Genomic DNA, 14207 nt, shown 5'->3' with positions numbered 1-14207 from the left:
TGCATCAGAATAAAATATAAATGACTTAGCAATGAAAATAAATATTATATATATTCTTATTTCATAAATAATGTTTAGGAACAGTGATAATTCTATACAGGAAATCAATGTAATTAATTACTGATTATATCGTATTTCACGAACATTTCACCATAACACATCTCGTGTGTAAACGTGAATCCTCGACACTTTGAAATTAGGTCAACTTCGAAATTTGTATATTCAAACCAATTGACAACACAGTCAATAGATTTGAAAGAAAATACCTCAAATAGTATAAGCAATGTCATCAGTAAGTATAGAGTGACTTCTAAAATGAAAATAATGAATGTGAGGAGTATCTAAAATCACGATTTCAGGACCAAAAAGTCGGGTAACCCAAAGCTGTCAAAATTCATATTTTGAAATGTGTGTCGTAGCTCGATGTTTGCATTTATGTACGGTTCAATTCAACTAGTAAATTAGGTTTAAAGTTACACCCTACTCAGGTATGAAAGAAAACATTATGTACATCTGTTATAGGGGTTGGAAACTCATTGAATTATGAGCCAGTTGCAGGGCTGACTACTCTCAAAGTTACAGTCCTGTTCAAAATCTGCCAGTGACACTCCTGATTTTCACTTTGGTGGTGTTTATTTTTATTATTGTACATAAATAAATGTACAAATAAAGCTTAATTGTTGTATACTGGCTGATAAAATTAGCACGAGTGCCAGTGTTAATTTAATTTAATTATCCTCTTCGTCCCCGGTGGGACATAAGGCTTCAACAAGTTGTCTCCATCTAGCTCTGTCCTTGGCAATATATTGTGCCTGTCCCCATGAGTAGCCAGTGTGGCGTATGTTTATAAACTTACAGCTGCCATAATGTAGCACTATCCGATTTTTAAAATTTATATTGGAGAGGGCTACATTATTGCAGCTAGTAAACTTAGTATGAAAATTCATCCCTGCCTACATAAGAAATAGATCCATCTCAGATGGGCTGTAATTTCCAACCCTGCCCCTATTGGAAGATATAATAGGTATTTATTCGTATACAGATTTTCCTCTAGAGGTCCCTGAGATAATGTTTTCACTACTTGCAACCAGCATGTACAACATTGACTCTGCAACAGTTGTTATGAAGTTTTTGTGCAGGTGGAGTGTCTTTCTTCATATTGAAATGGTTTGATTTTGATTAGTGGCAGTATGTATTTGCTCTACTGTTAGGCACCTGTTGTCCATATCCGCTATTTGCCAGTAAATGACCTATTTATAATTTTCATGTCAAAATGAATGAATGTCTTGTTGATAACAACAATTGAATATAATTTACATAGAAATTCCCAGAATGGTGCTCAATAGTTGTGTGCCTGACAGTCTTATACATATTAGCTGATGTAGAAGAGGTACACAAATGTCATAGAATAGTATACAGTTATTGACTGGGTTCGAGGACAACAGCTGTTTTGTTTGACCCGAGAACAGGTATGTTATGGCTTCGGGCAACAGATCCGTTTGAGGGTCAAACAAAGCAGCTGTTGTCTGAGGACACAGTCTATAACTGTTTTGTTATACACTTTCAATTTTTAGGATGTTTTACTAGATGCACATGGTTTGTTGACTTTGAACTTTTAACATTACGTTACAGAGAAATTGCCAATGTATACATTTATCAACGCATCCACTAGTTTAAAAGAAAACCTACATAACATCCTAATTAATAATCAATAATTACATTTTTTCGTCTTTCTGTTCTGCGTTCCATCTCATAAATAGAACCTCGCCATTACGTAAAGCAAAACAACAGACCGAGAACCATGTGACTTGCATAGCGAATAGAAATAAAGCAGACTATAGCCCGGTCGTAAACTGTTGACCGGTCAATAGACCATGAGTGTGAGAATTGGTTTAACAGTAAAAATGTTGCTTCTAAATCGTATTAGTTTTATATATGAAATCTTTTTAGGTGAATAACAAAATACTTTATTTCTAATCAGTGATTTTTAAGGCCCATTTTTGGTCCGAATTTCGGCCCTTTCCCCTCCTAAAAATTGTCAATTTTTTCCCAATTTAGCTTGCATTTTTCCCAATAATAAAATTATAAAAGAAAAATGTATTTGAAAAATATAAATATTCGATGTGAATTATATATATACATATGACTTAACAAAGAGTTATGGGAATTATGATTTGGATAGAATAATTGAAAATTTTAGAAGGTTAAAGAAAATTAGATGTTTAAAATAAAGATAATATAACATTTGATATGATTTTAAAACTTATTTACGATAAAATTGATTTTTCCCAATTTGACTGAAATGTCGACAATTTTTCCCAATTCAAAAGCCACAGGACCCTTGTAAAAAAAATGTAGAAAAATCACTGCTAATTCAAAGTCTAAAATAGACAAACATGAGATGATTTCAACAATGAAGAGAAGAGATGCCAAACGAAAGAATATGCATATTATAAATCAATAACAATAAGTGACAAGGCATACTGAATAACACATAATTCTTTTACAAATGTCATACTTACATATCTATTTAAAACTATACCATGTTATTGTTAGAACTAACTTACACTAGTATATTTATAGATCGTACAGGTTGAGAAGATGCAGCTTATGGGTCAAATAAAAGTAGTGCTTGTTAGGTTAAGATCATCAAACTTGGTACACATGTTCCAAAATGATGAGATGAAGAAGCATTATTTTAGGTCAAAGGTCAAGATAAAACTGACGTTTTATGTCCAAACAACAACGAGGTAGAAAAGTATTAATATTAAGACCTGATATATATTCTTACTACCATCTGTTTGTCTGTTAGCACTTTGTGGGTCAGATAGAATCATGCTATATATATATATAGAGAGAGAGAGCTTAGTGATGTAGAGAGGTTTCTGATGATCATGTATATGGACACCTATTTGTAAATGTTGAAGCATAAATGTAATAATTGTTTGGTTCTGGTTTCTCAACCTACCCTATTTTTTATCCCCGACCCTAATTTTTATGCTCCCGAAATCGAAGATCGGGGTGCATATTGTTTTTGTCCTGTCTGTCATTTTGTCTGAAACTTTAACCTTGCTAATAACTTTTGAACAGTAAGTGCTAGACCTTTGATGTTTCACATGAGCATTCCTTGTGACAAGACCTTTTCGTTGGTACTAACATTTTTTACCCTGTGACCTTGACCTTGGAGTTTGACCTACTTTTTAAAAACCTTTAACCCTGCTAATAACTTTTGAGCAGTGAGTGTTAGATCTTTGATATTTCACATGAGTATTCCTTGTGACAAAAACTTTTCATGGGTACCAACATTGTTGACATTGTGATGTTGACTTTGGAGTTTTGACCTACTTTTTAAAAAATTGACATTGGTCATAACTTCTAGATCGTAAATATTAGAGCTTTCATATTACACGTGAGCATTTTCGGTGACAAGATCTTTCTACGGGTACCAAGATATTTGTCCTTGTAACCTTGGCCATCTTTGGAACTGGCCATTATCGGGGGCATTTGTGTTTCACATACACATCTTGTTTATTTTGGCCTAATGTATTTAAGGAGGTACTCTACATCATCATAATGGCTGACTTCCTTTAAAAACATGGAGGAAAAATCAATACCAGCAATATTTGACTTTTCCTTTTCAATTTGAATACCTAGACGAGTAGCTCAGTAGGTTAGCATGCCGACTGCTGAACTGTAGGTCGCAGGTTCGAGTCCAGCAGGGGTTTTAAATATTTTTCACATTATCTTCTACTAAAACTGTATTTTTTGACAAAATAAAGTAAATTTGAAAAAATTCAACTTCAAAATATTGTTGTACATGTCCTCCACTTTTCATCTACATCAAATTTCTCTGGTGTAGCATACCTCCTTAAACACACTAGATTCAGGAATGTCTGCTTTGTGAAGGGTAAGTTGGTTTTGTGACTTGAAAAATTAAGAAAGGCACTGTGTTTGCAAAATTTAAAAAAATATGATGTGTACCACTAGGGCTGAAACGATTCACCGAAATATCGATTTTGTTCAATATAAATCCTCAATTCAATGTTCAATTCATGCCTCGATTTTTGGTTCGATACGTTTATTACAAACTGGGTCAGTAAAATACATCAGACTTGACCTGTATGCTTATCATTTTTATATGCATGAGGAACAAAATAACGTCAAATAACGTTCAGACTGTTGTTTGCCTTGAGTCTTATGAAAATAATGAACTTTATCAGTTTAAACTACAGAGCCAACATGCACCTTACCGTTTGGCAATTTGGAAACATTTTGCTTTTAAATCTTGGTAATTAAAGTTTTCTTCAATGTTATTATTGGTTTCTTCTGTAAATTGTATCATATTGAAAGTATTGAATCGTGGCATAAGTATTGCAATATGTGTTGTATCGTGAAGGGGGCGTATCGTTTCAGCCCTATGTACCACTGGTCTAAATTCCTAAAAACTTCATGAAAAACAAGGATAGGAATTAGCACAGTATTGAAGAAAAGCAGACATGCGAATTTCTTTCAAATTCAAATAAAGTAGGTAACAAGGCAAAGAAGTTTACCAGTATTTGAACTAGACCAGAATGTTATTAAATCTTCCTGGAGGTCATGTAGGCTGCATAGTGCATGGAATATCATAACATAACTAGCATGGTTGATACCCCTGAAAACATAAATGCACTTGTATGCTAGTCTTGTTATTAATATTGATTTTTACTTTAACATAAACAATTTCTATTTCAGTTTTCCAATGTTGAAAATCTCTCTCCACAAATCATTCGTCAAGTGTCCAAAGAAATAGCCGATCTTTGTAATGATCCTCCAGAAGGCATCAAGATATTTCCAAATGAAGAAGATATAACCGATATACAAGCACAAATTGAAGGACCTTGTGAGTCATTTGACATATTAAAGTATTGAATAATGGCAATTTGCTTAGAACTAACTTTACTATTTGATCTTATGACATGTATAAGTAGTATATTTGTAGATCGTACAGGTTGGGAAGATGCAGCTTATGGGTCAGATAAAAGTAGTACTTATAAGGTTAAGATCATCAAACTCGGTACACATGTTCCAAATGATGAGAGGAAGAAGCATCATTTTAAGTCAAAGGTCAAGCTAATCTGACATTGGGTAATATTTTATGGGCACAAATTAAGACCTGGTACACATTCAGCCATCTCTTTGTCTGTTAGCACTTAGTGGGTCAGATAAAAACAATACTTAGAAGACACAAACCAAGATAGAAAGTATTAGAAACAGTGCTAATAAGGCTAGGATAGTCAAACTTAATACACATTTTCAACCATCATAATGGTATGGTGCAGTGTTTCTGTCTATACTCTGCCTGTTCATCCATCAGCACCTTGTGGGAAGAATAAAAACATTTCTAATAAGGCTTGGATAATCAAACCTGGTACACATGTTCCCCATAGCAGTGCTGGAAACTAACTTTTTATGCCACCAGTCCAGCCGGACTAATAGGGTATAATTTCAACCAGTCCACATAAAAATTTACCAGTCCACCAGAGTTTTCCAGAAATAATGAAACATATTTCGTTAACGTTAAAAAAATATAATAATAGAATTTAAATTGTCAGATATGTCTCAGACAATATTCTATCATTTATCAAATGTGAGATTTGTATTTACTAAAAAATCGGGTTCGCCTGATATCTACAGAGGGATGCCAAATGTGTGTTTAAGATTCCATAGCATGTTTTCAAAAATTGCATATTAGAAAATTTACCAGTCCCATCGGACTGACTAAAGCAAATGTCAATCGGTCCGCCAGACTTATAACCAGTCATGGACTGACGGGCACATGTTAATTTTGAGCTGTGCATAGTGAGAAGAAGATGCTTGTGCCTTTTCTCAACATCATACTTTCATGGGTAATCATGAAGGAATAAAAGTACTCATAAGGTTAGGTTCATCAAACTTGGTGTACATATTCCATGTGGTAATCTAGTGGTGGGGTCACTCTTTTTACAAGTAGGAGGCCAGGCAGTGATGATTCTCAGTCCTGGCATTGTGTCAAACTTATGACAGTAATGTGTAACCTAGATAATGACTTTTCCTTTGCCAAGCATCCAATATTAGAAGTGAAAGTTGGAGGTCTTTCGGGTATGACCTTTAAGGTATTTCCACCCTCCTGTGATGTCATAAAAATTAGAGTTAGCAAAGTCAATGATTTAAGAAGATTTATGCATGACAGGAACACAAATTTTGTTGGAGTCTTTTTCAATACTTAATATTGTAAAAAATCTTGTGAAACCATTTTAAAAGTCTAAGTTATATATGAACAATCAATTATAATATGTTTCAAAATATTGAATCCAAGGGATTTCTGGGTTTTTTTCCGATATATTAATTGATCATGTAATGGGCATGGTAAAGTGAGACTACAAGTCTTGTAGCATGCACTGCTTACAAGATATAGAAATATATTCATTAATTATTCTGTAATTTGCAGCTGGGACTCCATATGCAGGTGGATTATTTCGGATGAAACTTGTGCTAGGGAAGAATTTTCCATCTGAACCTCCAAAAGGATTCTTTATAACAAAAATATTTCACCCTAATGTTGCCAGTAATGGTGAAATTTGTGTGAACACATTAAAAAAAGACTGGAAAGCAGAACTAGGGATTAAACATATTTTATTGGTAAGTATTATTCTTTGATGTTGAAATTCGTCTTTTCATTTACACCAAATATTGAATTATCATGATCAATGCTAGAATATTCTGTGTAATAATGTACATGTACTAGTATTGAAAGGTTTTCCACTCACACGCACTTCATAGATGCATTTGTTAAACTGTAGTATTTATATGGCCAATGTGATATCTGAAAGTTTTTATCTCACCTGAGAGAAAAGCTCAAGTGAGCTTTTCTGATCATCCGTTGTCCGTCTGTCTGTCCATCTGTAAACTTTTCACATTTTCGACTTCTATTCCAGAACCACTGAGCCAATATAAACCAAACTTGGTAAAAAGAATCCTTGGGTGAAAAGCTTTAAAGTTTGTTCAAATGAAAGGCAATGTCCGGGACTCTGACAGTCCCCTTCAAAGGGGAAATAATCACAAAAGTGCAAAAATAGGGTGGGGTCATTTAAAAATCTTTATCAAGAACCACTGGGCCAGAAGAGCTGAAATTTACATGAAAACTTCCCGACATATTGCAGATTCAAGTTTGTAAAAATCATGGCCCCCGGGAGTAGGTTGGGGCTACAACAGGGACAAGAACCACTGGGCCTGAAAAATTTACGTAACATTTACATGAAAGCTTCCCGACATATTGCAGATTCAAGTTTGTAAAAATCATGGCCCCCGGGGGTAGGTTGGGGCCACAATAAGGATGAAAGTTTTACATGTGAATATATATAATCTTTGAATATGGTCCATGGTGATTCAGATGAGGGATGTGGCCCATACCCTGTTTATACCTGTGTTTTTGTTCCTTTCAGACAATAAAGTGCTTATTAATTGTACCCAATCCTGAGTCTGCATTAAATGAAGAAGCAGGAAAACTTTTGCTGGAACAATATGAAGACTACTCCATGAGAGCAAAATTATACACCGAAATACATGCAAAACCTCCAAAGTAAGTTCTGAGTGGCTAGAGTGTTGCAGGAAAAGAAATCATATTAAACATGTTCAAATTCAAAGAAAATCTGGAGCAGGAGCTTAATTTAGTATTCATTTATCATTATATAGCTCATAATTTGTTAGGAATGAGTATACTTAAATTCCTGAGAATTTTAATCATCAATATGTTGGCCAATATTGAACACCAACTTTTAGCTAAATAATATGATCTGCACCAAATATTATGGGTACATGTTAACATTATTGCACTCTAGCTGTATACAAAAATGACAGACCAGATATCAATTGAAATATGTTTAAGTGTAATCAGTATGATAAAGGAGTTCAAGAACTTGTATGTTGGGTATAAAAATATGCTCACATGTTTGCAAATTTGTTAACCTGTAGCCAATATTCACCCATATAAGTTTGATAACCCTATATTATTAAGTCATCAAGTGCTTTGGCACTGATATACCAATAATTAAATGAATATCCATAGTCCATATGCCAATGAAGTAATACTGAGTAAGAGGTATAATTTTAATGTGTCAGTGGTGATTTTTATGTACTGTAAAACAGTTTAAGTCCTTTTGGTTATGATTGGCAAACATGACTTTGACAGCTAATGCCCTTTTAGTATTGTCCCATGCTATGACAGATTTAGTTGTGCTCTAATTTGCCCAAGAAAAGAACTTCTTAACTGTGCCTTGTCTTATCTTATATCTACTAATGATATTCAAAAGGATGTACATCCACGGAAAAAACAAACATAAAATTTCCCTGACACATGCTCAAGCAAACTTTGTATAATGTATTAAAGAAAAGGGGTATGAAAATGACATTTTATGACATCACATCTTCAAATAGCCTGGAAACACAGTCCTTTTGCAATGATGTGTAAGTCAAATGATATCACAAAAAATGATTCTATGAAATAAAAAAAATCATGTATGTCTAATTGGGGCATCATAGTACAACTTACTGGTATGTGTTTTTTTTTAATTTATGGAAAACCATGACAATACTATTCATAAAACTGTACGTGTATTTGTAGAACTTCAAAAGACACAGCAGGTATATTGGAGGAGTCCAGCAGAAACGGACAGGAAGGACCAATGGCGAAGAAACACGCTGGTGACAAAAATGTGTTGGACAAGAAAAAAAAAGAAAAGAAAAAGGTCCTAAAGCGGTTATGACAGATAGTATTAGGGAGTGTCAACATCTCAGAGACTTAATTATCACATCCATCTCCATTACAGACTCATTGCAAGGTTGTTTGAAACAGCAAGCTTCATTTTCATATCGCACTTGTCATGGTTCATAAAAATTGCACACTGGGGGTAGTTTCATACCGGTGAATATAAATTTAGTTGTATTGTACATATATTTATGATATTTAAGGTATAGTTAAACTATCCCCAGTTACATGTTGAAAGTGAACCTGTTACCATATACATGTATGTAGAATGGTGGTTTTCAATTTTTGTCATGAGAGTGTTGTCGGCTTCTGTTTCTTGTGTATTTGACATATTTTAGAAAAGTTGCATCTTTAAGTTTGTTCCGTATCATACAAATGCCAGAAAAATGGATATAATAGCAAAATTCTTTTTACCAAAATTGATATTTTGTATATGCCATTTTGTATCCCTTTTTACAATGAATTGCCCCTGTTTTACAAAGACATCATTGCCTAGATTCTATGGAAAGGTAGAGTGAAAGTTTATTTGAAGTGGGTCATGTCTTTGTAATGGTGCTCAAAGTACCACTGAGTATTGATTTAATTTTAGAACTTAATGCCATTAGTCTGTATACTACATTCTGACACTGTAGAAACAACAGTTCTATTTCTAAATGTGTACGATAGATTATTTATTTTATAAATGTTATTTACTTTTATGTTTTATCTTTATTTTACTCTTGCATGTGCTTTGTGAACATTTTGTGATATTCTCTGTCCCAGAATTGTGTAATATATATGAATAATATATGTCAAATAAATGTCAGGAAACAGTCATAGATGTGTTTTATGTATAAAATTAGGAGTCATGACCTTGTCCCAGAAAATCTTGCAATCTTCAATGTATACAGAATTTAATGTATTAATTTCATATAGAGAGTATTTCAGCGGTACAGTGCACAACACAAATGTTATATCTTATGAAGTGTAGTTCAAAGCATGGTAAAGCAAGCAGAAATGTCAAAGAATTACAGTATGCCTATGGGCTACATTGCTCACCCAAGAGGTTGTAATTTCCCATGTAAAACATTGACTTAAAGACCAAATTTTAAGTTAACACCTCCAAATTGTAAGCTGCCTGTCAATCAAACGTCTAACAATATATCTCAGGTGCATACACTGTAGTCTGGAGCTACCCCAGAGAGATGTTTTGATAACAATAACAGCCAGTACCTACAGGCATTCTGTAGATCTTGAGAAAGCCCAGTATACCTGAGTTTTGATAGCATTGACCTGTCCACAACTGCTAATTTCTCGTAATTCATTTGTTTTTAAAAAGACCACTGAACAATGCAATTTCAATATAATTGTAATTTTTTCCACTCTATATACATGTATTATAAATTACACAATCAGAAATCAATCAATAATTTACACAATTTCTAAAACTTGTTGAAATAATTTATGTCATCAATTTATGATATCTATATCTATAACAGAAATTATTGAGTCAATGACTGCAAGTAAGAGAGAGAGAAAGAGGGGATGGGTATAGAATGTGTGTCAGCTACCCTTAGGAATACAACCATTATTCAAACACTATGACCACAGAAACTCTGCAGAGGTCCCTGAGACAGGTCCTGTGTACATCAAAACTATAAAAAAAAAAAGCATGGACAGGTAGATTTCTACCATGTTCTGTCTCTGTGTATTTCTTTGAGTGCCATGGGATATAGAAATTAACACCTTGGTAGACCCTGACCACTCCAGGTAAATAACATCTGTTTAGATTAGGCTCCACCTACATTTTCTCGTAGGGTCATGAGATGGGTCTTTAAGCCCGTATTCTGTTCCAGAAGTCAGTGTGTCTGAACAATCTTGAATTTTTACTATTTGCATATCAATTATACATGTTCTTGTAAATATCAACTAAAATGTTCTTGCTGTTTCCATTATAAAACTTCAAATCCATTGAATGGCCAAAACCCAGGGATCATTCTATAACCAGTGAATCAACAGAACATGAGAATGCTTGCATATTAATTTGAGATACTTTTCCCTCATTATTCTTTGGATATTTAAAAAAAAAAAAATTTATATAGGCCTAGGGCACCGAGCTTCGGATTTAGCCACCCCCAATACAACAGGTAATAATATAAATAAATTTGAATTCAAAGTACATGGGGGGGGGGGGGGGGGGGGGAGATGCATGTATATTTGACAACTTGTATTCTTGCAATAATTGAATTCATGCACACGTAATTAATTCAATTGATTAGAGCAATAATTGTTTTGATGCATGCATTAATTCAAATGAGAGTAATATTTGATGCATGCATCAGTTCAATTATAGCTCTCATCAATTGATGCACACATCAATGTGGTGGAATTATTGCTCGCAAAATTTAATTTGAAGTTCGGTACAAATGATTTTATGATCTCTTTAATAATTGAATAGATCTTAATTAATCACAATGTTTTTGTAGAAAGAGTAACAATTCAATTAAAGAGATCATTAATTATGATATCATTAATTTATTAAATCAATTGAAAAGAGCAAAATTTGAATAATTTTATGCATTAATTGAATTGAGACGCACATTCAATTATTGCTTTCTTCAACTGAATTGTAGCATGCATCAATTAAATTGTTGAGATCAATCTATTTGAAAAGAGCAACAATTATAGAGTGCATCAATTTAGCAGAATAATAGATGCTATGAACAATTCAATTTTTGCACACAATAATTAAGAATTGAAGATATCAATTATTTGAAGAGATCTTTAACTGAATTGCTACGCGCATGTCAAATTTATTTGGGCCCATCTTACGGATGGGGGTCGTGATTTGAAGAAGTTTCCAATCTGCAGTACCTCTATCGATCGATCTTCACAAGCCAAGGGTTATTGATTTGTTACCTAGAGGTAATGAATCATTAACCCTCAACTTGTGAAGATGCAGTACCTGAAAATGTTTGCATAAAAATACAACTAATCACAAACCAGCTGGTCAAGAGATTTTAAAAAAAATTAATTTCCTATTGTGGCCCCACCCTTCTCTTCAGGGCAGATTTAAGTAAACTGGAATCTGCTCTACCTATGGATCCTTGCATACGACAGGTCATGGCCCAGTCTGATTTAAAACCACCCCACCCCCATCTCTTTACACTGATCTCTGACAGGTGGTAATGCTCCAGTTGGTCTTGAGATTATTTCCATCTAAATTAGCATGTAACTATATATATGTACAGCAATCTAATTAAAATCAGATCCCAAGATACGCTCACAACCCCTACTTCTTATGCAGAGTATACAGCACGAATCTAAGAAGTCTGATTTTAATTACCCCCGGTAGATTGTATGTACAGACTCCATGTATATGCACATATATGAATTTTGTGTTCAGTTTTAAACTCTACCAATTATTGGAAGCTAGAGCAGAACAAAGATACCCTTCAAAAGAATGTTTATTTGTTCATTAATGAATGCAGGATGGTCACAGAAAAACTACTACAAAGCATGAAACAAAGATGATGTGAATATTGAATTGTAAATATTGATATCTCAGCCAATACTACACTTACATACTTGTATTCATTAGAATTTAAACTCGAGTTTGGGTATTTTATGGCATATGTACTGGTCATTTTTCCAAAAAAGACATTTCAAACAAATTCATTTGTTGGAAGAAAAAAATAACCAAACAATTAATTGGCACGCAAATTTCTATTGATCAGTAAAATTTATATAAAAAACCTCTCATAGACAAAGAAAATATATAACTGATGATACAATAAATTGTGCAAATCAGGAATATAAAATGTTTTAGAGTTTTAAAACACATTTCAGCAAAAGGTTTATATCGAATTTAGTTTACAACATGAAATGGAAATATCTACATAACTTGATATTCAATAATGCAACTTTCATGAACATATATCTGTTGTGCATCACACACGTTTTTCTAAATTATACATATATCAATATCCAATAGTCACCTAAAACACTTGAAAAGAAAAGTAATAGTACAATAATATTCAAGCTATGTTTTAAGTGACAAAGTCGCTATATCTTGTGCATATCACAATAAGTTAACATGATAGATATTAATGTTTTGTCAGTCATTCTACTTTGCAGATTGTGGGATCTGCGGCAGTCCAAATTCATCGACAGGCACATTTCCTTCCCTCATGCTGTCTGCTCCTGGCTCACTTGTAGCCACACTAGGTAAAGCCACATCATCAAGGTAGGAAGAATCTTCATCCAGGGCAAGGTCATCACCCAGGGCATCCAATTCAGCCTCCAACTCATCATCATCAACTTCAGGCATGCCATAACTTCTGCCCATTACCTCTTGAATTTCATTTGCCTGCTCCGTTAAATCTTCCATATCATCCTGTAAATTCTCAATGCCATCAATGTTCACGTGTTTGTAAGCCTTCTTGAATTCTTTCACCCCAACTTTCATAGCATCAACTGTTGTTTTCGTATCCTTTAATGACTGAATTGCGTAATTCTGTTGTTCAATGTTGAATGACTGCTGCATCAGGTTCTCTCTCTGATTTTCATACATTTTCTTCTGCTTCAGAATTCGCATAGCCTTTTGTTTCACCATGTTTTTAGATGGCCCATCTCTCATCTTTTTCATTTGATCTTTGTATTTTTTCAGCTCTGCGTCTAGTCTTCCGATCTTTTTGTCCATTGATTCACCCCTGCTGTCAATATTATTGACACAATCTGTTAGATTGGGTGGTGGTTGTTTTTCTTTACCTTTTCCAAAAAGACGGTTCATTTTTTCAGATTATTTGGGCTCCTTTTACAAACTGTCAGGTGCAAGTGCGTCAAAAATTCTACCGGAAGTAGTAATTCTCCAAACTTCCTAATATAAGTGCAACTATGTACACAAAAGGACCCAAAATGAATATAAAAGAACGTGAAACACTTTCAGTTGAATTTAGATGAGAATTATTAAGTTATATTTTAACTACTGTGCTATTCAGATCAATATCCACGGCCCACTGTTCTTCAAGAAAAATATCATATGAAACAGAAACAATTTTAAATCTTGCACAGAACAGAATACACGTACATGTAAATTACCCAAGCAAATTAGGTACCAAATATATGACCATTATAGTAACAATTATACCATAAGTAAATAAAAAAAAAATCCAACCTTTAATATGGTTGGTTCACCTTTTACTTGGAGGTTTTTGATGAATCAAAGTTAGGAGGGGGGGTGTTTGGTTGCACAAATTAGTGCATTATAAAAAATCATGGTGAATATCATGAAAGTTAATATAAATGTCCGTTGGAGTATTTTGTATTCCTTTAGGTTTATGGGTAGATCGACATATTGCATATTTGATATCCTTTTAGATATCTCGATTTCAATTGGGTCTATTTTGGTAAATCGACACATCCAACATTCTCTAGTAATCTTTAT

General features: G+C 33.7%; 3 protein-coding genes across 3 annotated transcripts in view; 2 read left to right on the top strand and 1 right to left on the bottom strand.

Moving 5' to 3' along the window:
- The first annotated feature begins 22 nt into the window (after positions 1 to 22).
- LOC125667974 (ubiquitin-conjugating enzyme E2 S-like) lies at positions 23 to 9598 on the top strand. The gene is made up of 5 exons (XM_048901692.2): positions 23 to 292; positions 4732 to 4879; positions 6467 to 6657; positions 7461 to 7597; positions 8639 to 9598. Exons 1-5 carry the CDS (start codon positions 284 to 286, stop codon positions 8778 to 8780), a joined length of 627 nt encoding a protein of 208 aa, XP_048757649.1. The 5' UTR covers positions 23 to 283; the 3' UTR covers positions 8781 to 9598.
- Positions 9599 to 12210: 2612 nt separating this feature from the next.
- LOC125667972 (charged multivesicular body protein 5-like) lies at positions 12211 to 13660 on the bottom strand. The gene has a single exon (XM_048901689.2). The coding sequence runs from the start codon at positions 13551 to 13553 to the stop codon at positions 12888 to 12890; it is 666 nt and encodes a 221-aa protein (XP_048757646.1). The 5' UTR covers positions 13554 to 13660; the 3' UTR covers positions 12211 to 12887.
- Positions 13661 to 14191: 531 nt separating this feature from the next.
- The window catches only part of LOC125667963 (actin-binding protein IPP-like), a 5763-nt gene continuing 5747 nt past the window's right edge, over positions 14192 to 14207 (top strand). Inside the window, exon 1 of the mRNA XM_048901675.2 lies at positions 14192 to 14207. This exon is cut by the window's right edge and continues 71 nt beyond it. The gene's annotated coding sequence lies outside the window, so the exon portion shown is untranslated.

The sequence above is a fragment of the Ostrea edulis genome, chromosome 4, assembly GCF_947568905.1.
Source record: "Ostrea edulis chromosome 4, xbOstEdul1.1, whole genome shotgun sequence".
NCBI classification, from domain to species: Eukaryota; Metazoa; Mollusca; class Bivalvia; order Ostreida; family Ostreidae; genus Ostrea; species Ostrea edulis.
The sequence above is the reverse complement of the archived record's forward strand: the minus strand, read 5'-3'. Positions and strand labels throughout refer to the sequence as shown.